The 24,257-nt window shown below is 38.1% G+C and overlaps 1 protein-coding gene across 12 annotated transcripts in view; it reads right to left on the reverse strand.

Annotated features, from left to right (window-relative positions):
* The window catches only part of TBL1X (transducin beta like 1 X-linked), a 200,912-nt gene that overhangs the window by 49,384 nt on the left and 127,271 nt on the right, over window positions 1–24,257 (reverse strand). For 9 of the 12 annotated variants that reach the window (XM_074814871.1, XM_074814870.1, XM_074814860.1 and 6 more), the window contains one exon: window positions 7,739–7,846. In XM_074814871.1, the coding sequence (XP_074670972.1) occupies window positions 7,739–7,796 (58 nt within the window). In that variant the 5' untranslated portion in view covers window positions 7,797–7,846. Of the gene's footprint in view, window positions 1–1,465; window positions 1,543–7,738; window positions 7,847–22,880; window positions 23,098–24,257 lie in introns of those variants that run through there. The other 3 variants (XM_074814866.1, XM_074814865.1, XM_074814872.1) reach the window with 3 other exon arrangements.

Consider the following 24,257-nt stretch of genomic DNA (forward strand, 5'->3'; position numbering starts at 1 on the left):
TTCTGGGGTGACTTTTAGGAAACACTTTTATGTAAACCAAAATGGTTTTTTGTCAAATTTCTCAAGTGTCCTTATTCAAGAGTCACTTTAACACATATTCCATGCCTAGAACAACACCGTGGCTTTATTTATCTCAAATAATTCATGAAAGGTCACAAATGTTGGTTCTATATCCAACTTCCAGTATATCAGAGATTTGGATCATACGCTTAAGTAATTTTATTTTAATTGAGTACGCTGGCCCTAAAGAGGATAACACATCATATAAATAGGGCTGCATGCCCACAAATCAGATCTGTGCTAAACCATGAGAATAAAAAAAGGAGTTTGTATTGCTCCAAAGCCTTGTGATTGTACAGCCGAAAAGGTGAAAGAATCCCTGCCTACAGTCTTAACACCAGTTCCTGAATAATACAGTTAGCATCTCATTCATACTGCATTTAGAAACACATATTCACCTACAAATTCATAAACAGTACTTTGAAATAATAAAAAAAGAATGTTAAAAATTGTCCCAGCACACCTGTAATAGTCTTTCCTCAGAGGATTTCAATACATTTTAGGACTATAACCTTTTAACATTTGCTGTGAGGTACTGTACATAGTATTAACTTTGCTCTCAAACAGGAAAATTACGGCACAAAAACTTTAAGGCCAGTTTTAAACACCCAGTTTTTACATATTTCCTTAAAAAATGTGTTATTTTATTTACTTAGTAATACTTGTTCAGCACCCAGTTACACTAGCACAAAAGCACCTGTGCAAAGAGAAGCTAAGCAAATACACAAGGGTCTTTATATCAGTGCAGCTGAGCTGTAGGTCTATGAACTACAGTTACTCTACACTGCAGGCAGAATACATGTGGCCCAAGAGCCAGTGATAACACGTATGTAGACACAAATAATGCAGCCATAGATTGTTATTGAAACAACACTCAAATGTGTGCTTTATCTCTAGCTGGCAGGATGCCATTTCAAGGATGTATTTTTCCCTCAGCAAACAAAAGGTCTCCGTCCTTACTATTACATCATAGCTATGTACAGAGCTTCAAGAGCATTCCAGTCGCTATTGTGTTTAACAGCACCTTTATGTATAAGTTCTTTAAAAGATCTTTGAGGCTCCCCAGCATTGAGCAGAAGGCTGGACTAGCTGAACGTGAGCCCTTGCAGCAAGGAAATCCAACAGCATCTTGAGCTGTGCTACGAAAAGCATTGCCAGCAGATCAGTGGAAGGGATCCTTGCCCTCTGCTCAGCCCTGGTGAGACACGCCTGGAGTACTGTGTCCAGTTCTGGGCTCCCCACTACATGAGAGACAGGGACATACTGGAGAGAGTCGAGTGAAAAGACCACTAAGATGATGACTGGACTGGAGCATCTGGCATACAAGGAGCGATTGAGAGAGTTGGGACTGCTCAGCCTGGAGAAGAGAAGGCTCATGGGTGACCTTATTCATGTGCATCAATACCTGCAAGGGATGCAGAGGGTGGAGCCAGGTTCTTCTCAGTGGTGCCAAGGTACAGGATCAGAGGCAAGGAGCACAAACTGAAACACACATGAATTCCATTGAAACAAAATGACTGATATTGAATAGGCTGTCCAGGCAGGTTGTGGACTCTCCATCCTTGAAGATATTCAGAACCTGACTGGACACTGCCCTGAGCAACTTGCTGCAGCTAACCCTGCTGTGAGCAGGGGAGTTGGACTAGATGATCTCCAAAGGTCCCTGCAAACCTGAACTATTTTCTGGTTCTGTCATCTCCTGCAATACCATCCAGTCTGAACTATCCTACGATCCTAATGAGACAAATTGGAAGAAAACAAAAAAGTCAAAAGAAAATTTTTTATCTACTGCCTCTACCATCAGTGAACACTATTGTTTTTGCTGTCATGCTGGACAAGTGCTTTTATCGACCAAGTGATTCATTCTTCTAATGAATTATTCTTCAAGGTGTAGATTTTAATAATTTAAGCAAAACCCATGCACTGTACATTTCCCTTCTACCTAGCAGCAGTCTTCCTACGCAAAGAAAGCAGTTAGCTTTGAAGCAAATTTAGCTGACCTATATATGCCAATATTTTATGCTATGTTTAATCTGAACTATTTTCAACATGCACTTCTCTCATCTGTGACTCAGGAACTCTGTGCCATACACAGTTGTTCAAAATACTCTAAACACACATCACATGCAGAAAAAGGATGGACTTCAGAGAAAAATTACATAGGCTTATGTTAAGTAAAGACTGCTGCGTAAGGCACAAAGTCAAGAGAACTGAATATCGATCTTCAGCATTCCCTATTGCCTGAGAACTTACCCAAGCAAACTGTGCTGCTTCTATTTTGTATAAAATCTCCTTGTTAAAAAAGAGAATGAGCCATAAGGAAGATATTTTCCTTCAAATTTTGTTGCTTCCTTTTCAAAAAATTTTAAATGTCATTGGAAAAATTGTAATTTAGTACTATTCCAGCTACTAGTACCTAGTTGGAAAACATCATGATGATGAAATCCCAGAAGCTTCAGAATATCTGTATTTTGGATTCTCTCGTAATTTTCAAAGGCAGAGTGAGAGTAAAATGCCCTGGATGTGGTGGTTAACAGGAGAGGCTGGTGTTCGCACATGTCTAACTCTACAAAGGATTTTGTGCTGTTATTCACAGAAACGCTTCGTGCTCTATGTGCCCTTGAATCTATGCTTAAAACCTGAGAGAAAAATCTTATCTCTTTTAGGAAAACAAGGAAAATCTGTCAACCATGAACCAAACAGACCACTGCGCTGCTATCACAGTGAATCTACAGAATGAAAACAACTACATTATTAGCTGCCTTAATTTTTATGGTTGGGAAGAAAACAAATGACAATTCTAAAGTATAATGGTAAATTGTCCCAAGTCAGCAGCTAAAAATTTCATTGACATCTTTTTAACAAAAGCATCCAGATAGTGTTTTTATTGTCTTGGACATGGTACAGATTGTACACCGAGGAATAGTTTATCAAGTATATGTCATAAAACATGGAAAAATTCAAACTGAACAGTAAAAGTGTGAGTAAAACCGGGAACTGTTACACAACCTTAACTCTAACAAGTCATTGCCAGACGTCCACTACAATAAATGCCCTACTGGAGAGCTGTATAAGCCACAGACAACTGGGGAGCTGATTTTCAGATAACGATTCTATACTGCAACATGTATGTAAGAATTGACAACTTGGGCTGGGTAGGGAAGGTAATCTAACGTAGCGTTTGGACCTATGATAGGATTTGTCATTCACAACAGATGGCAGCACATTTTAGATTAAAAGGTACGTGTGAGATTTGATTTCCCTTGGTTTTGCTGTCTCCTCCCCCTTTTCAATTTTCCTTGGAATCCTTATTACTCCCATTGCACTGTACTGCTCTGACCTTCATTCCAAAAGACAAATAATTATCTGTTTCTCTTTTGGGCAGATGAAGAATGTGAAAACTCTATATTCTGAATTCTGTATGTTTTTTTAGAAACACAGCTCTTCACTCTGAAGAAAACCAACAGAAGGACTATGTCAGCAGTGAAGATGGCTGTTCGCAAAAGTATGCTTCTCAGGAGTTTGAAGAGGTGCAAAGCTGAATCAATGTAAGCTGGACGACAGAACTGTGGCTTCTTTGGTATGTCCTGTTTCACTTTTGTGAATGTACCTGCTTTGTTGGTATAATTATGCCCACCACAGGATTATTTTGTGTGCTCCTATCTCCACACTGGTAGTACACTCATAGTGTAGACATAATGTAAGCCTGACTTTAGCAACCGAGGCCGACATTTTCATTTAAAGGTGGTCTTTGAATCAAGACACCTACGAATAAATATAACCTGACTTAGAAGTTTGTCTCTTGGGATAAACAATGCTGGGAAGTACTCAGCACTTTTGAGAATTGGGTCACTTTAAATTGTGCACCAAAAAGCTCATATTCAAAAAGGAGCAAACTGAACATTGCAGGACTTGACTTTTGGATAGGAAGTAATAATCTTAAACTGAAATTAAACACTCTACGTCTTTATACCTCAAGAAGGGGGGCGTTCATGGTCCTAGAGTGGAAGTGACAACACCTAGCCACCATAGTGGTGGAATTTCTATGCCATCAACCCACGGAGCCTAAATGGAAATTATGCCTGACTGCTTTGTTTTTCTGGGCATAGATAAACCCTGAGAGAGTCACCTATGTGAAGAAACAATTATTTTGTTACTTATTTTAATACAGCTAAGCAATTAGAGCCTTAACTTGTCCAAGTCCTGAAGGGTTTTGACTGCACTGTCCCTGGACCAGGAATCTTCTTCAGCCTGCTTCTCCAGCAGCAGGCAACTCAAAGCAGTCTCCCTGGGTGCATTTTTTTCTGTTAAACCACATGATCAGTCAGTATAACTCATCAAGCGCCACAACTTACTATTTCATTCCATCTGCAAATGTACTCGAAGATCATTTTATATTTCCTTCCAGGTAACTGATAAAGCTATTGAGCAGCATTATGCCAAGAACAGATTCCTGAGTTCCCACTAAAGCAACCTTTGAAATTTCCCAACTCTAATAACTTTTCAAGATGTTTCTGTTAGCCCATTTTTAATCCATTTGGTAACCCCGGATTACACTGATTTTACACACTGTTATTTAATTTCATTTTTAAACACAGTGTTGCAAGACTAAGTAAATGTCATAAAGCAGTCTAACTGTATTATTGTCAGCACAGCTATCTCTGTCAAATTCATTTGTGATTTTGGAAAAAGCAGTATCAAGTTTGTTCGACAAGATCCATTATCCTTCTGTCTGGCATTAGGGATGATGTCATCTCTTTATTTTTTGTTGGAGGTACCTAGTTTCAACCTTCCAGTGATTTTGTTTGACCTATAGTTACCTGGATCATCTTGTTTAACCTTTAAAAATTCTGGTGCAACATTTGCTTTTTCCAGTTCACTGGAACTCCCTTTGGTATGCCAAGATTTGTTAAAAAGCAACAATAATGGTTTAGACAGTTCAACTCTATTAACACTCTGCAAGTTTTCTAGTCTGACTTGAGAATTAAGGAAGAAATAGAATTATTGAATTTCACTTCTAACTTGAATTTTAGAAAAGATGAACTTCTACTAGAAGACCTGCCAGCATTTTCATAATGAAGTGTAAAGCACACATCAGCATCTTTGCTATAACGTTTCAAATAATCTCAAGTGCTTCTGTGCCTTGCAGCCTCAAAATACGTGAACTATTTTGTCTGCCATATGTATTTCCTTTTGTCTTTTCTCTCTTCCTCCTACCATTTGCCTACATTTTATGGGAAAGCCAGGAAGTTTTACAGGATAAGATTAAAGGACAGATACCTGAAAAACAAACTGAACTTTTTTATGGTCTTGTAAGCAACCTTTATGGCTGTGCTTGATATAATTTTTAGAAGCTTTGGGTTCAGCTAATGTTAGTAAATAATCAATGTGATAACCTTGTTTTCAGTAAACTCCTTAAACTGTAGGGGTTTGAACTTAAACTGCATTTAAACACTAGCCCTCTAAATTTGGTATGCATCGTTTCTGAAGCTACTGATTAAACATTTTTCATCTCCTGCCACATCTTATGGAATTTATACCAGCAGGTGGAAAGGCAAGATGCTGTGTAACAATTTCTGTCTTATTAACCTACTTTATCTGAAAATACAGATATAAAAATTTCTTTGGAAAAAACAATGACAGTATGAAAGAAGTTTCAAATTAAATGTAAGAAGCTTTTTAAATAGATTAGTGGATTCACAATTGGTTATAGCTCTTATTTGCTGAATGGAATTACTAGCAAACTGTCAGGTGTATCTACTAAATTAATACCTAGCATCTAGATTTCAATATGCTCAGTTTGAAGCACATTTGAATATTTCTTCAAATATTTAAACTCATCTTCTACTCTTTTAAATGAGTAAAATACAACAGAGCAGTGGAAATAAAATGTTTTTGTGAATGCCTTTAGTGTGTGTGGATCAAGTAAGAAAAACTTTTGGCCCTTTACATAAGAAGGTAAAAGCAGTACAACTTGCAGTTAATATGAAAATTTGTATGTGAAGTTCTCCCTAAAATGGCAAAAGTGATTGCTTGCTTGTGGGAGATGGGTTACCTAGAAGAACTTCTTCCTGACATTTGGCTGATACCACCATTCTTGATTGACTTTGTAAGGCCTCCTTCTGAATCACTACACAACACTAACCCACCTACCCATCTAACAAAAGGAATAAAAAAGGCTGGTTGTCTTTTTTCACATCTGGAAAAGTTACTGTATTAATACACTGTTGCACAGAATCTCCTACAATACAAATGCAACAATGTAAAACAACTTCAGGATTGTTTAGGCTTCCATTACATCCATCTGTGCATTGCTCTAATGTTCAAAAGCCCTTTCCAGTGTGGTACCCAATAGCTTATTTTTAAAAATAAACTTTGGGTGAAATTTTAGTTTTGTTAGTTCCTATCTTTCTTTCATCTGATTGCATGCCAGAACTAGACTACTTTTTATAAGCTCCATTATTAGAGAGAAGAATATAATGTGAGAAAACAGCTCTAACACAGGCCACAACTGGACTCTCAAAGAGCTGTTTTAAAAGACCAAATCCTGAAAAAGTATTATAAATCTTCTCCATTTCAGTGGAGATTCCTTGCATAGGGATTTGGGTTCCTGGGATTGAAATAGTCTTGGAAGTAGAAGAACTAAATCAAAATAGCATATGTAATGAATGCTAGTTACAATGACCAACAGAAGGAGGCTAATCCAGTATCTTCTACATGCTGGATTTTGGTCTCCTGTCCAAGACAGCTCTCAAGTCTTGGGGGCTTCTTCTAAATCTGGCTTTGAGTCTTCTGATAGGAAGACATGTATTTTTTACAGAATTTTTTTTTTGTTTCTTTCAGCATATGAAAACATGAAATATTTTTAGTCAATTCTACTTTTACCAACTCAGAACACAGGGCCAGTACCAAGTAAACTGGGATCCTGGCTATAAATCCTTCCTCAGTGTTTCTTACCTCCCCTATCACCTCTGCACTAAGATAACATTTTCCATTAGTGAAGAGAATTTCTACTTCTTGCCATCAAAGAGTGGAATCAAGACTCCAAAACCAAAATAGACCCTAAAATTAAGTTTCCATTTCAATCTTGTTTTTGAAGGAAAGATGGAGGCTTTCCTTCTAAAAGGAAAAGCCCTGTAAAATTATTTTCTGATATGGGAACAGATAGAGGTGGAAGTGATACTAAGACAGAGCCACACTGACACTTGTGCAGCTCAGTTTACATACATAATTACCCTAATGAAATTCTAAAACATCAGATGCTTGCACGCAAATTTCTCTTTACAGCCAATATAAAACTAATTTAGACAATTCCTCTTTACTTAATAAGTATCTGACAGAATTATTTCACGTAGCTAAGAAAAAAGATTCAAAATTCATGTGCTTTGTGCCTGTGCTGCCAAAAATTACTTTGGCTGAGATGATGTAACTCTACAAAAACATTTGTTATTTATTTTCTTATTTTGCCTAACTGCAATGTTTACTTTGTACCTGCGTATGTTTGCACTTTTATTATGTTCAAGACCATGATTTTAGAGAAACATGGGTTTGTGCAAGAAATATTTAGTCTATCAGTCTGAAACACTCCATGCAACATTCCTAAAGCAACACCATGCAAAAAGCTAATTTTCCCATTTCATCTATGACCTGAAGTTGTGAGGAAAGACAGGACATTTACCCGATTCCTGGAGATAGCGATACACCAAGAAATTCACTTCGTCACTGGTTATGCTCATCTTAGCCCAACCTCAATATGATGAGGTTTACGAGAAGTGTGATCCACGCTCTGTTTAAAGGGAAAGAAAAGAACAGGTTTTGTTTTATCTTGATTTATTATGAAATCTGTTATCAAAATAGCGGTGGGAATTATTAAGATATTTAAAGATCTTATATAGTTATTAGAGCTGTTATGTCCCAATGTGAGGCACCCATTAAATATTGTGAATCAAGTACTCAAACCAAACCGGACCTTTTATTATAAATAAAGAGCAGTATTTAACATATATGAGAGAGTCAGAGGGAGCATTTTAAATCTTGGAAGTTTTTGAAAATGTCAACTCTTTTACTTCTGCGGCTTTCCTACAGGTTCTTTGGACTCTCCTTTTTACTGTGTGAGCACTTCCTTTTCAGGACTGCTGGCAATTATAGTCATGCGTAACACACTAAATCATAACCTTTTTGCAGCCCCAAGTTTGTAATCTAGTTTTCTGTCCAGTAGTTCATCCACTGTAAAGACAGATTCTTTCCTTACAAAACCATGCTACACAGTGAACTTAAATAAAGTTCCCATAAAATAGAAACAAATGTAAATTTAAGATAAGATTACAAATTTTATTACAGGGCAGGGGGAGAGGGAGGAAAAAAAAAAAAGAGAGAGAACACCATATACCTTGTGCCAACAAGGAATACAAATATCCTGGCATTATATAAAGTTATAATGTCTCTGTTGATTAATGATGAGCAAGAATTAAACTTCAGTTATTCACTTAAGTAATCGTAACCTTTTAGGATGACAGTTTTACTTACTATTTTGGGCATATTCTCTGATAATAAAAACATTGGTTTTAGATGATAAATTTGTTTTGAACATTTTCCATTAAATCTTGATGATTCATTTCTGTTTGGGAATCTGACTTAAGGAGTTTGGTTTTAAAAGCCGTAAGTACTTCTCAGACATAAACTTTGCAACTTTGTCAGCCACACCATACCTATAACTAATCATGTAAAGGTTTGGACGCAGAAGCACACACTACGCTCTTGTCACATATTTCAAATGAAAGACTGTAGGCGTGTGCCGTTTGTTTCAATTTCCCGTATGTCTCTTCTTGGCAAGCGGAAAGGTCTTTGTTCATCGAAAACCTCTTCAGTAATTCCTGTTGCCTAAAGTAGCACCTGCTACTGCAAGCAATGCTGATCAACTACAAGTTTCCCCTGCTGATGATTTAAACCAGCAGGTCACTCATGACTGTAACAGATGTCTGTGCATATTTATGTAAATGGAGGTCTTTCGAACCCTGGTAAGCCTCTTATTCTCCTGGGCTGCTATATTTCATCAATGGCTCGGATGCTGGTTTTCCATAAGAAACCACAGCTTACTAAATTGAGAGACATCTTTCTCAAGTATTCTAGTCTTTATTATTACAATTTGTACTTCACAGAGGACCAGAAGAAACAAAATACTGAAAATTGGGCAGTCTCGATGAGGAAAATTTCATCTACTTTGGAAAGGATGATCACTTTCTGCTAAGATTCTGGCTGAGGACAACATCAGCTGTATCCAACAGCCAGTCCTGTCACACATGCCACATATTGCCCTGGGAAGCCATTTGGTCTCTTTTCTCCTCAATCTCTCATCTGTAAAATGGGCTCAAATTTCTCTGCCACAGGATCAGGAGACTGGAAGCTCTGGTAGCTAGCTGTAAGGGCTTTAGTTACCAAGGTTGGCGACTAGGCAGTGAAAGCACCACTTTCAGGATAACTTTATACATGCTTCTTTCAGATAAACAGACTCGGTTCTGAATAATTAATAAATCCCTGTGCCCCTTTTTGCATAATCATCTCCATACAATGAAGAACAAGGCAGACATTCATGGCAACAGTTAAGGCCATTTCCATCCCTGTCTGAGTACTTAAAATACATCCGTATTGCTGCTATGCCTGTGATAACAATAAATCAAGAAACTTTGATAGCTGTGGGTTTAGAAAAAACATCCGACATAACACTTCTAAAAGCATTTTAAAAATAGCAGTTTCAGAATTTGGTGGTAGGAAAGTTGGTAAAGATGAAACCTCTTACAAAAATTCAGTTTCAGCAATGACGTACTTTGTGGTAAAATGAACTTTATTAAAAAAAAGAAATCAAGAAACTACAGATGCTGTTTCTGGATGCATCCTGCTAATTTAAGACATTAGCACGGTGTTTCCCATATACGGAGGGTTACTTTGGGAATGGGAAGGGAAGGGAAAGGAGGAGTGATATTTTTTGTTCATTTTTCTAAAGACGAATTTTCTTAAATGAATTAAAACCAGAAAAAATCAGCCTGACTGCAAAATAAATAGTCTGACAGCCCCAGAAAATCCTCCACAGCAACTACCTTTGTATCAGAATCCCAAGCACACAGAGTAGTTGGATTTACAATGCATCTTCCCTGAAGTCAGTCAACAGGAATTACTTTGACATATGTGTCGGATCATATCTTTATACACATTGTTACCATGCCACAAATAACCAGATGATCGCCACTCATACATTTAAGGTTTCTTCCCTCCCACAGATGCCAGTGCAGCAATCAGATACACAACTGTAAAGCTTTTACCCATCCGAAGTGATACACAGATCTTGGCTTTGACCCAGAGAAATCTATTCATTAGAAATTTGGCTGAGCTATGAGAAACCATACTCAATTTCATTAACGCTCTCTTTGATTTCCTTCTTCTCCACAGATAAACACCCCAAATAAAAGAGGCTATAGAAGACATGGTGGGGAGGAGAGGAACATACTTATCTTTTATGTATCTCCAATTTTGATTCATAAAGAACAAACAACTAGTCTCCCCGTCAATGAAATTTTTTTAAATGTAGAAATGCAAACTTCTGTAGAAAATCACAGAAACTTTTAGTTATCATTGTGACAGATTTATTTCTGCTAATTGATGGTCTCCTTTTGTTACTGGAGATCAGTATTACGTAGATTAAGAGGTTTTTTAAAGTAATAAATTATAGTTTATAAACAATACTGATGTGCCTTTGGAGACATTTCACATTTAAATCAGCAATAACATCTTAATTCTTCACAATGTCAGGAGTATTTACCAAAAGCATTCAAACATGTGTTTGAGTTTCCTTTACTTGCAACATGTTTTCCTGTACCCAATTACACATAACAGAAAGTTCTCTTTACTTCAAACTTGCCTTAAAGATTTGAGTTGTGATCCTGCACATATTTGAGAATGTCCAAACATGTGAGCAGAGCCTACTAAGACTTCCCAAAGTATAATGGATCCTAAACATTTCACCCTCCCCCAGTGGATGGGTTGTCAAGATCATGCAAAATTAAATTTAACAGTTACTTTAAATAACCACTCGACTCTCAGTTCTGCTGGGACAGGTTTGCAGAAATGCTTCCCATACAGAGGTAAAAACCTGTTTTATTAGCTCAGATACGCTACCGTTGTGCTTCTAGGGCTGCTTGGCTTTTGCTGAATTAAGTCGTTCACCTGGAGTTGAGCTGGCTCCAGCAAAGCTAACCCTGCAGCACACTCCTCTGTGCTCTGGGTAAGCACTGGGAATCTTGCTAATGGGCCATGCAAGTAGGTCTGGAGAAGGCAGTCTCGCATACAGCTGTGGTTCAGCACAGTGCTAGTCAGGTCAACCAAGAATAGTTTACTCACATCCCATCCGCTTCCTCAAGGATTGCTCTTCCTTTGTCTGGCATGTTTTAGCACTGTTGCCAAAAATAAGGGTGATCTCGCTGAAGAATCGAGGGAAAATAATTTTTTCAACTTTGAAATAGCATCTGAAGACGCAACTCCTCTGCCTCTCTTCTAAATGATGCTCACAGGGTCCTTCAGGGCCATGTCCTGCCCTCCAGGCTAACCCTGGGGCAAAGGACAGCCGAGGCTAATTCAGGAAAGGAGTTTACTTACATTTGCTACTTGAAGCAGCATTGCCATCCACAGGGACTGGGAGTCACCAGTCAATCTTCCACTCAGGAAGGCAGAAACAGGCCAGACATTTAGGGAAAACACCTAAACTAAAACCTAAACCTGAAACCTAAATAGGAAGCCATGCACTTCCCATTTCTGCATCCAGCCCTGCTGACAGAAATTCATCAGACAGCTAGTATGGCCCTCCTCTTACCCCCTGAAGAACTTCGCAAGTTCCAGTCTGCTTTAACTGAGTGCTGAGCAGTTGTCAGCTTCTTGGCGGACTTTTTTTGGGGTCATTATTGTTAAATAAACACCCACCCCTTAAAAAAAACCAAACCCACAAATTTGCATTTATTTCCTGGTGGGGTTCTACTATTTACCTACTTATTTGACAAGGCTAGGCCAAAAGGTCTTTTCCCAACAAAGTTTAGATGACAACAACATTGTCATTAAAATGATAAGGGGTGAGAGAAATTGTGTATTTGCTTTGGGGAAAAAACAGGCAAAAATTAGAGGTGTCATAGAGATTCCAGAAAATTCAAATATTTAATGTCATCAAATTGATGCCCTTCTGCATGGGAACTGGAGTTCACATACTTGTGCTCCTGTTTTCTCATCCAAGATGGCTCCACGCACCAAGGCGTGTCTCTCAGGACCCACTACATTCTCCTCATCTTGGAGAAGAGAATGTGAACATGAGAACTAAAATAGACTCTACGAAGGCACCGTGACAGCATAGCCAAATCAATGTGTTACTGCTTTGCATATGCTCTGTAGTTTAATGAAAAACAACATTTCCCAAAGCCAGAAGCCACTTCTGACAAAACAAGTCACTTAGTCAATCTCAGTATTTTCTGTTGAAAAATACTTTCATCAGAAACTTTCAATGAGCCCTACACTTCTGTATTTCTATGCTATGTCTTACCATAGAGCCAGAACAGAGTCAGTAACCAGCAGCTCTTCCCCAAAGGCTAACGAGCTCTGCTTGGCCCACGCCATTGCATTCTTCAGTCTTGGCATTTATCACAGCTGCCTCTTCTTGATGAGGAACTCCAATATGTTTCTTTCCCAAAATGCCAAAACCAAACTTCTGGAGAGGAAAAGAGCACACTCGGCCCGTTCTCCCCTTGCAGACTCTCCTCCCATTTCATGCAGCTAAAGAGTAAAACATCTCTTCTTTACAAGCATCCTGACAAGGGAATGAGACCATTGCATTCCTGCTGTCTGCAAGGTACGGAGCATGCAAGACAGTTCTTTCCAAACTCCACCTATGGCCAGTCACCAAAATAACAGCTAGCCTTGTTCAAAATGCAGCTTGTGCATGCAGGACTTCCAGACTCCTCCTTGTGAGCTTGAACTTGACACTTTAAAAAAACTAAACTTAAATATAAACAGTTGTCCCTTCTAGGGATCATGCACTTAAGAAAGCAAATAGAGATGTGCTCACAGTAAGACCCGCACCATATCTCCCTGGCCTTTCTTAACCAGGAGGCAAATAGTTAACTACCCTTGTCCTCTAAATGATCACCACAGGTCATCCGAACTATTTAACAACAAAAATGAGGCAACCGAAACCTCTCAGAGCTATTGTCCTAGGCTCTTTACAGATGCTCATAGATGTCTTTGCATCACTTACACTGCTACTATTTAGAGGTTTTCTTCACAAACACAGTTAACAAATTTGTTGTTTTGGGGAAAGGAAAGCTAAGGTAACCTCCTTCAGGAATGGGTATTGTGCTGTACAGTATGTCCTGTCTCACTTAGAGCTCTGTCACCGACATTTATAGCAGCTCAATAAGGACAGGGACCTCAAAGAGAAAAGGCAATAGGCTTGTCACAAAACCTCCACTGCCAAATGTTAAGGCTGGCTCCTCTTCTCTGGGTTTTGTTTTTAAGTCTATTTATTTACACTGACCTTCTGTTGATTTTTAAAAGGCCACACTAAATCGAAACAAAGCCAGGGAGCCCCAGCTCATGCCCATTCTCATCCCTGCCTGTAAGACTACACTGTCAAAAAGAAGTAACAACTGCGTCTGCATCTGAGAGCTTCACAAAAAATGGCACTGATAAAAAAAAGGTCTAGCTTGGATCCTGACATGTTAGGATATCTCATACAATTAATCACTGAACTCAACCATATCAGCGTTCAAAATCTGGTGCCAATTGAAGAAAGAGGAGGTAAAAGGAATGACAACTATAGACATGTGGCAGTCATTGAACCTGGAATTCTGTCTTGAAGAGGTCACTCTTGATGAATCAAATGCTGTGTGGGCAAATCTGACAAAAATGGGATTTTCATTTAAATAAAATCTTTGTTCAGGGAGAAAGTCGGTTTATTATACAATACCTATAAAGACGTGCTTTTGAACAGATGAATCTCTCTTATTTTCAAGCATAACTGTGCCTACCTCTATTTATCCTTTAAAAAAATCTGCAATAAATTATCAAAATGGTTGCCCTGTCCTGGTAAAATTTTAACAAAATAATACATCATCAAAACATTAAAAAATTTTGAAAAATCAAACCTAATACAAAAATATTAATAAAAATAACTTGGTCCATTAAGCACTGGTGGACATCACTGCTGAAAATTTTATTTCCACATGAATACTATTTTTCTTTAAACTATAAATTACATTTCAAACTGAGAAGCCATTTGGAACCAAACCCACAACTATTTATTTTTAAAAAAGGGCAACAAAAGATATTGCAGCAATTTCTAAGTGTTATTCAAACATTTTTCAATTAATCAACAATTTCCAGTGCAAAATAACTAATTGTCAACAAAGACAAGCCTTTCAAAATTCCCAGCAAACCCTACTTCCTCTATCAGAAGATGCAGAACTGTGCATCAGCTCTTTCATACTTATAATCTCTTAGTTTTATCAGGTTATTTTTCAGTTCTCAGCTGGTTTACTTAATTACATCAGCCTCCGGCATTTCAGTGCTAAGAGTTCAAGTGGATCTTTTCCAACTCCCTTTGGTGCAGAATGAAATAGGTTCTCCTGTATTGATCTTTCCTTTCTGGCACTTTGCTAAGGGAAAAAAAAAAGCAAACAAAACCAACCGCTCTTCTTAATTAGTGCAATTGTGTTATACCTCTTTTACAGCTTAGTTCTAAGAAGAGGCAACTTCAATTATTTTTTTTTCTTTTTTTTTTAATAAACAAAAATAATGTTTACACTAGCATATTGTATGCAAAGCTCCAGGAAGCCAAAAATAAGATTGATGGGAGAGTAAAGGTTGACAGTAGTTCTAGAGCTTGCAAATGAAATGAAATTAATTGTTTCAAAATAAAAAAAGGAATGAATTACAGAGGCTTGAGAAATCAAAACACATGAGTGGATTTAGTTTAAGAATTAAGATGCCTCATCACTCTTGGAACAACTGAAGTCAATTGGGAATGCTGCCACTAAACACAACCAGAATTTTCTTCCTTACATGAGCACAAAATGGCAATTAGGACAAACTGGGGGACAATAGCATGTGTCCACTGATTTCAAATCAATTAGGCCAAAATACATGATCGTTTGTGCAGTTACTTGTCTGTGTGCACGTGCATTTCCATGTACATGATGCAACAAGAAATGTGTTTTAAATCTTACAAGGACTGCTACATGCTCAAAAAAGTTAAGGAAGATTGCAACCTTAAAAAGATGGCACAATTACTCTATTGATATATGCTTTTCTTGATTTTTGGCAAGAGGAACAGTGTATTAATACTATCTCAAATTTAACTTTTCACTTGATTTACCTGGATTTTTACTAAAACCTCAACAAAACCAAAAGGAGCAAACATTAGCATTTACATTTTTCATCCATGCTTCACAAAGTACTGAGGTGAAAGGAATATGAGTTCCTACCAGAACTGGTTGTACCTGTTTCATTTTCTTTCTGTGACTGCAGAAATGAGTAAAGTAACACAGCTGAACTTTCAGAATTAACATCCCCCCAAATATTTAGAATAAAGCACAGTTTCTTTTTCAGCTGTTGACAATTTCCCTGACAGCTAACAGTAAAGATCCACCAAAACTTCAATGTGAGGTATCTGAGGCCCAAGCTTGCCCATAAGAATGGATGTAGAAAGACACTCAACTGTGACGAGACAGGCCAAGGTCCAGTAGATAAAACATTTGCCAACTATGCGGCTGGGACAGAAAAGGAGCTTCCAAAAACCTCTATAAGGCCCTGAGCCACCCACTGCATGGGCAGCAGGAGTTAGCAGGCATGATGCCCATTTTAAATGACGCAACGCCACAGCAAGGAATGCAAGAGCGATGGGCCTGGAAGGACAAGTGAGAGACAGCCTGAAGGCCTTGCCTGAAAGATGTAATATCTGCATATGGCTTTTTTGATTATTTCTAATTTTTATCCTGCAACTTTGCTGTTTAAAATGGTGCAACTCTGGTAGCAGGGGCCCAAATCCTCATTTTTCCTAACACATCTGAGTGCTTTAACTAGGCTGCAGATTCAGGTTGTGTCTTGCTTGTGCACCTTATTTTTGAAGAGCAAGGTAAGGATAAAACATCCATGAGTGGCTTTTACCATGTTCCTTACACAAACTACTTCCTATACCATTCTGATGGCGAACCCTCATTTTAAAAACCACACTGCTATCACCTTACTGGTTGCAATGGTATTAGTGCCAGCTACAGCTGTAGGTATCTCCGCTACTCAACACGTTATGGACAGGCATGGCAGGCATGTTGCATAAACACCATGAGACCAGGGAGGTGATATGCAGTAAGCGTAAAGGGGTTTGAGATCTCTTCATGCTTGTAATCTCATATTTCGTTCCTTTGTCCCAGAGCTGCGGGGTGCGGGAAATGCTCTCCAGGCAAGGGGCAGCAACACAGACACAGCACTGATGCCATGCAGAAGGGCCTGTTTGTCCACATACCTGTAGGTTTGTGTGTTACTCCTTCTCTCCCACAAGGACCAGATACTCAGTAAAACCTGTGTTTCAATTCCATGTACATTTGAATTTCATGCTATTTTAGTATCTTTTAGGACAGCTCAACACAGGTGCACTTAGAGAAAGACTAAACGTGAAAGCCATTCTGGTACATTCTGTTGTTTCTCATGACAACACAGAACTTTTGTGACAAAACCAACCCTTGGACTTTGCAAAGCTCTACGTAGAAAATGATCTAAACCAATAAAAGTCTGCTCTTGGTTAAAAAACTATATTTTTTTAGCTGTAGGCTGGCATCACACGGCTGCAAGGCCCTAGAAGTAGCAGTCAGGAGAAGCACCAGTGTTGTTCACACATGGGAAGAGGACAGGCACATCCCTGACCCCTCACAATTTGGGGCCACATGGCAGCCAAGTGAGTGAGAGACACACTAAGGATCTGCGAAGGTCTAGAGACCAGCTGGGAGCCACAGCAGCCTGGAATGAGGGCTGGATGGCCTCAGGCAAAGGGAATGTGCAGCAACGTCATTAAGGGGGTGGGTTTTTATTAGTTTCTGCTAATAAGCTTAGCAGATGTTACTGGGAACAGTTTGATGTTATTTTTCCGTCATTTATAACTTTATTTTTAATTTTTCCCTCAGAGCAAGCAAAGGCAGTAGATCTTACCACATATTTCAAACTTAACTTGTTTTCCCTGTAGTATTGTTAAAAGTGTAGCTGAGGATTTTTTTTATTTTTATTATTATTATTGTAGAAAGGGAAAAAGTATTTTTCCCATTTCCCTATAATTCCAAAATAGCTGAAAGGATTATACTCTGAGTTCAAGAGGAAAAAATACTTCCAAGACTCACAACACAGAACATTTCACCTCCCAAAACAAGTATTTTGTAAATTTTAGAATATGTGAAAACAAAGAATTATAATGGAAACTATTTCAAACTTTTATTATGGCAGATCCTATTATAAACTATTTATAAAGATATTAACTATGGCCATAAATACTTAATGTTTTCTCTTGAATAATCCTAAGAGGATGTCAGTATTAAATGCTGTAAGGACAAAGATTATATAGAATAGCACAGCAGAACATCAGAAAAATATACACAAATTCAGGATACTTCCCTGCAGTGAATTTCTACCTTCTACCTCCAACATTTAGCTCTTAGTCTCCATGTTTACGGAAGGCATAATACCACTTTCCCTGCTGGAAGGTGGAGAGGGAATGAAGGAGGATGGAGAGACATAATTTGCTTTCAGAGGATGCCTGCAGAAACTTCTATGCAACCACCAGAGTAAGAGCTTATTTCTAAGTTACTTTTCTGCATTCACATTGCTAAATATTTCATAAACTTCCCATAAAAATCAATACAAAGAATTAAGACTGAGAAATCTCCGTTTTATGAAAACCACCTCAACGCCAACTTCAGATACTGTTTTCTTCTTTATTTAACTTTTCCTCTGTACGCTCTATATCCAGACTGCAAATAGGAAAGAAAAATTGAGGCACAGCATATCCAGTAGAATAATCCAAGCTGTACAACCCTATCACACATATTACGTGTCTTTTCATCCATCTTCCTTCCTTTGCATGCTGTAATTTGCCATCAGGGGCGAGGTAGTCTCTGTCATTTTAGGTTTTCCTGGCTTTCTGTCTTACTGATAAGACCTGTGGAATAGTTTGTGCTTCTCCTCTTTAGCTGGAGGGCATTTGACCATTTACAAACACCTCACTGGCCACGTATGGATGTACCAAATGCACAAAGGATTTCTCCCTCTCCCTATCTTCTATCAATTTTTGGTACATTTCAATATAGTATTTTGCTATTTCCTCCAGTCTAGGGATAGCAGGAGACTTAAGCAGCAGCCCTCTGTAAGGTTTGTGCATTCAGACAGTATTTTAAGAGTGACTTGCTAGTCCTCACTAGGTGTTTTCCATTTGTAAATGGGTGAAGAATGTACAACACATAAAGAATCTGGTGGCAGCATCATGAAGTCATACATAGCCCTAATATAAATAGCAAATTCTTATAGATTAAAAGGCAACACTAAGAGGAAAGCTTTTTAACCTACTTTTTTTAAAAGCTAAATAGCCTAGAAACTAAGATGAACTCAAAAATCCTTGGGGAGTCAAGAGACAGACATGACATAATCTAAGTTTTTAATAAAGAAAATTCAGCTGAATACTTCCCAGGAAGGATTTTAATATATTATGACACAGTTATTAGTTAGCTCAGATTAAAAAAAAAAAAAACCAAAACACTCCCCTGCTTTAAAAAATCAAGATACAGAGAACTGAAGCCTTAAATCCATACATACAAGGTTTGAGAAGCTTTTAAAGGTTTTAATCCCTAGACAAGAATTGTTTCATCAGAGAATAAAAAGATTCTAAGTTTTTAGTCTTCCCTCCAAGAAGGACTCTAGGGAAGCTAGAGGTGATCAGAAGGGTTGAAGTAGATGTCAATCATATGTTTGCTATTACAAAAATATTATAAAAGCCACTGAAAATCAGTAGGATTTTGGGTGCCTAAAGGCTTGAGGGTCACAGGCTGGAAGGGACCTTGGGCGGTCTCTAGTCCAACCCTGTGCCCAAAGGAGGGCCATCTCTGAGGTCAGACCAGGTTGCTCTGGGCTTGGACTAGTCAGGGCTTGAAACCCTTCAAGGCCAGACAGCACAGCCTCGCAGGCTGATCTGCACCGCTGCATCACTCACCATGGGAACACATAGGAAAAAGTCCCTCCTTATACCCAGCCTGAACCTGTTGCAACTTGTACACCCTCCTGCCCTGCACTGCTGTGAAGAGCCCAGCTCTATCTCCTCAATGATCCCTTGTAGGTGCTGGGGGGCTGTTAGGTACCCCTGAAGCCATCCCTTCTCCAGGCTGTCCCATCTCCCCCAGCTTCTCCCCACAGGGCAAGTGCTCCAGCCCTGCTGCCTTGGGGTCCTCCCAAGCTCCCTCCAGTTTGTCCACATCTTTCCTGTGTCAGGTCCCAAAACTGGATGCAGTATCTAGATGTGGTCTGACAAGTGCCATATAGAGCAGAGCAATCTCTTCCCTTGAACGACTGGCTATGCTCCCACTCATACAGCCCAGCTGATTTGTTTCTTCCAGTTCACATAAACAGAAATTACACGAGTGTTATAAAGATGCAAAACCTCCATAAGGCTTTAAAATGAACATCAGTACTGGTGTTAATTGAAAGGAAGCAATTTTTCCAAATTGGAACAGTCTCACTTATTGTCCTCTTTACTAATTTTGTTTGAAAAATAATTTTTATTTGGAAAAGACATGCAGGAAGGTAGATGGGGTAACACTCCATACTGTCACACCTACTGGATCTTTTAAGGATATTGTAACCAAGCAAGTATTTTAGTCATCCAGCTCCTGGAACGTAACTCTCAAACGCTAGTTAGCTATGAAATTCCCTCTACAAGGAATGGGGAAAGTTATGTGCCTGTTTCAAAGATTTATGTGTTTTCCTGTAGCCATGGATTAGACACTTGTCTGAGACTAGGATTCATTGCTTCAAATTTCCCCTCCAAATCTAGGCTCCAGTTTGCATCTTTGGCTGTAGAGAACCGACTCAGTAATTTATTAGGAAAAAAAAATAGAAGAAAGGTGGCAGTGGAAGTGGTATAAGAGATTTAAGACACTGAAGATTAAAGTATTCACTTAAGAATTAGCAGGTTCAAACTTGCATATTCCAGCTCCCAGGAGAACACACTTCGCACCTGGTTACAGGTTGCTGAAACAAAAACTCTGTGGAGCAAAGAATGTGAGACTCACAAGACAGAAGGATGGGGGAAAGCAACAGAGATTTGTAACCCCTCTTAATGATCCCTTGCTTATTGCAGGTGTCTTGCAGCTGAATCATGAACCATATGCATTTCAATTTTTTCAACATCAACGAAAATAGCCATAGTAAGTATGAACATTCATGTATTGTTTAAGATGAGTTTTCATTATTTTTTTCACTCTTCACCATTTTTTACATATGTTTTACATTTCCTTATTAAGGGAAGATAATTTTGGTCTCTTCTTATTTCTACAGAAACTCAAGAGTCTTTGTAGTATTATGCAAGGAGCAGACATCAACACCTATATTTCCGTATGACACATTGTAAGCTTATATTATCACTTATAATTTGACTCCATTTTAACTATTTGGACTGTAAAGCTCCACAGTGAGTGTTTGCCTCAGGCAAAATTTTTTCTGGAAGGCATACGCAAAAATAGTTCAGTCATTTCAGAGTGAAGGTGGGGAAAACCCAGTTTTGCTGATATTTATACAGCTGTTCCAACGAGAATCTCTAGTGCTTCCACACTTGGGAGCAGGGACTTGACGTTTGGCAGAGATCTCATGGCAACGTACCTTTTCTGTCACAGTGAAAATCCACACAAATTTGACTGAAATAAAACCTCCTGAAAACACTACTCTGCACAGGTTTGTCAGAGGCCTGTAATTGAATTACCAAAATATTTTCCTTGCATTAACTTTGCTTCCTATTCAGGTGACAGGAACTCAGGAGTCTTCTTACACAAGGGAAAGCAGACACATGCTGATGCAGAAGAAAGGGTGAGGGATGGGACAGGGACTGGGAAAGGTGAAGGGCATCATGGCTACAGGCTGCTGGACCATGGAGTTGGTAGTCTCACATGTCTCATCTCTTTCCAGATAGCAGAGAATACTCTTTCATCACAAGTACTTCAGAGGAAAAATTATTACAGCCAAAATATATCACTGATTTTGAAACTTCTCTGCTGTCTTTTATACTAATTTTTATCAGTAGTTTATTCCTGCACATTTAGACCCTAGGATCTTCAATGTCTTATAGCTGTATTTATTAACATCTTTTATTATTTTTATGAGTTAAGGATTTTTCCCCAAGCATTCAATTACAAAACTTAGCTAGTTTAGGGAATTATTTTTTAAAAAAAAAAATTTTAAAAGTTTAATTTTTTTCAACAGAAAATAAGATTTTTTTTTTCCCTCTCCCATTTATTTTTTCTCAGTTAAGAACAGGCTTAAATAGCATAGCTGTTTGCTTTCAAGGACCTGTATTTTACTTTGGTCAAATTTGAAAATTGCAGAAACTTTTAGCTCTTAATAAACTGCTAATAACTAGTCAACTCCTTCAAACATCAGAAATGCACACAAACACACACTGTTCAATACATGCTCATTCTCAGGGACTGGATTCAAAGACAGAAAAGGAACACAACTTTTTCTTGTCAATGCCGCTTTTAAAATGCTGGGGTTTGAGGAGGTACACATTTTGGTACTATAAACTATACAAAAGGAGATCAAATAAAATGCATCAGAGCCATCACTTAAATATTTATTCACTACCAACTTGTACAGAACTAACCTTCAGCTTGAGAAAAGGGATATTCTAAACCCTACTGTCTGCAAAGGAAGCACAGATTTACTCATACGACTTTCACAATGATGCAAAAAATAATTCCTTTCTCTCCTTTATTAACAGATGCTTTAAAATTTAACCTGATGTTTAAGAATGCTTACAATCCTCTAGGTCCAAAAGACATCTTTTCCCCACCAAATACACTGATGCATATGTTCCTCTTTTCAATCTTGTGAAAGAAATCTTAAAGAGAAGAAAAGGTTTGACCAATTCTACATTTCATACAAATACATCACTGCTACTTGATATGGTAATAACTTTTTGTTCTCTTTAAGAAAAGGAAAAATAATACTCCCAAAGATATTTTGTAAACAAATTTTACTTTTTAGCTGCTGATACTTTAAATCTAGACCTATGTGCAAGTCTCCCACAATTATTAAAAACTGTAAAATACTCTGTAAGACATGTAGCCACTAAGATTCAATGGCTATCTATTTATGAATGAAAGCCTTAAAACTGTTTTACTTTATGTGAGCTAACCAGTAAGAGGATAATAGCATGTCTCTTTTTTTTAAACTTAAACTCTCAGCTTTCCTTATTTTAAGACCTGACATGGGCACACCCATACAGCACTTATCATACACCCAGAATCAAGCAACTTAGACTTTTTTTGAGGGGTTAATAATTTAGGCACATCTCACTGACAAAGGAAACCAGTTATTATTAGTAATAAAATCTGCATTCCTTTTGGAAGGATTACAATATAAAAAGCAGGAAAATAAAACACTATATGGGGTATTTTTATACAATCAATATCGAGAACAATCATCTAAGAAAAGCATAGTTTTATGCACATGGAAATGCCAGTTCTCACATAAAGAGATAGATATCCTACCTTGGGAGTTAACAGTGTCACTACTAATGACTTTTTATTGGTCTGTATCTTCAAAGTGCTCTTAAAACATTAACTAATACATCTTAGATGTTTCTGTGTAGGTTTTGGTGCTTACACAGAGGTTCTCAGGCTCTCATTAGATGTCAGCAATGGTTTAACCATTACAGTCATAAGTCACCACATCCACTCTCTTCCAAAGTGAAGGAACACATTGCATCTGTGACAAACATAAATGTAAAGCACACGTTTTGCAAATCCACATCTCTAACCTCTCTGATCATTTCAATTGTTAGTAACAAAGATAATCTGTCTTTCTAGTTATGCCTCAAGTTATACCATACCATAAACTGCCAATAATGTTACTATGTAAGAATGGTTGTTAAAAGACTTTTGAGTAATCCTTCTGACACAACATATTAAAAAAAGATCAGAAACATTCACCCATGTGTCAGCTGTTCATTTGCGCCCCCCCCCCACCCCCCACCCCCCCCCGGCCCCAGCCCCAGCCCCAGCCCTGCTTTAACCCAGCTTTCAGCTCCTACTGATTCTGTCTGCCATCACAGCAGCAGTAACCAGCAGAGCTGCATCCATCCTCACCGGTGAACTTCCACAAAGCACCTCTTAATTAGTGCAGGGGGTGGCTGACATGCTCTGGGTGAAGGTTCAAGTGCTAGATCATCTCCAGATGAATGATCTCTCAACTGAGTTGCATATTTTTGAATATAAAAATCAAGGAGAGGTGGAGGAAAGAGAAGCCCAGGGACAAGAAGTCAAATAAATTCCTACCAGCATGGAGATGGAAGTAAATAACAAATACATCACTGACTTAAAAATATTCTAATGAATCCAACAGCCCTGTGAATGCACACACAGTATTGTTACTTCATCACTAAATATGGTCCAGTTCCTTACATTATTAAATTTGTAAAATATTCTGTAACACATATAGAGTCATTAAGATGCAATGGATAGCTGTTAATATTAAATGAAACCCTTAAAATTGTTTTAATTCATGTGAGCTAACCAGTGAGAGAATAATAGCATGTCTCAATACATCAACTCTTACAATCACCTTTCTAAATAAATACTCCACTGCACCAGCTTTATTTTTAAATTGGGGCATTTGGTTTACCTCAAGTGAAATGCACAACTTCTATTTAAATTTTTTATATTAATCATTTTTGTTTATAAGGACACTTATTTAAATTTTGTGCTCATGTGAAGTCATTTAAAACCAAGTTGCTAGAATGACTATGAGGTGAAGCTGAAGGGGCAAACCATTTACACTTGATGTCTACAATCACTAATCCATAGGACATAGAACCATGTAACACACAAATTACCACTGAGACACAGCACCTCATCAAGTCGCCTTAC

The sequence above is a fragment of the Strix aluco genome, chromosome 2 (assembly GCF_031877795.1).
Source record: "Strix aluco isolate bStrAlu1 chromosome 2, bStrAlu1.hap1, whole genome shotgun sequence".
In the NCBI taxonomy this organism is placed as follows: domain Eukaryota; kingdom Metazoa; phylum Chordata; class Aves; order Strigiformes; family Strigidae; genus Strix; species Strix aluco.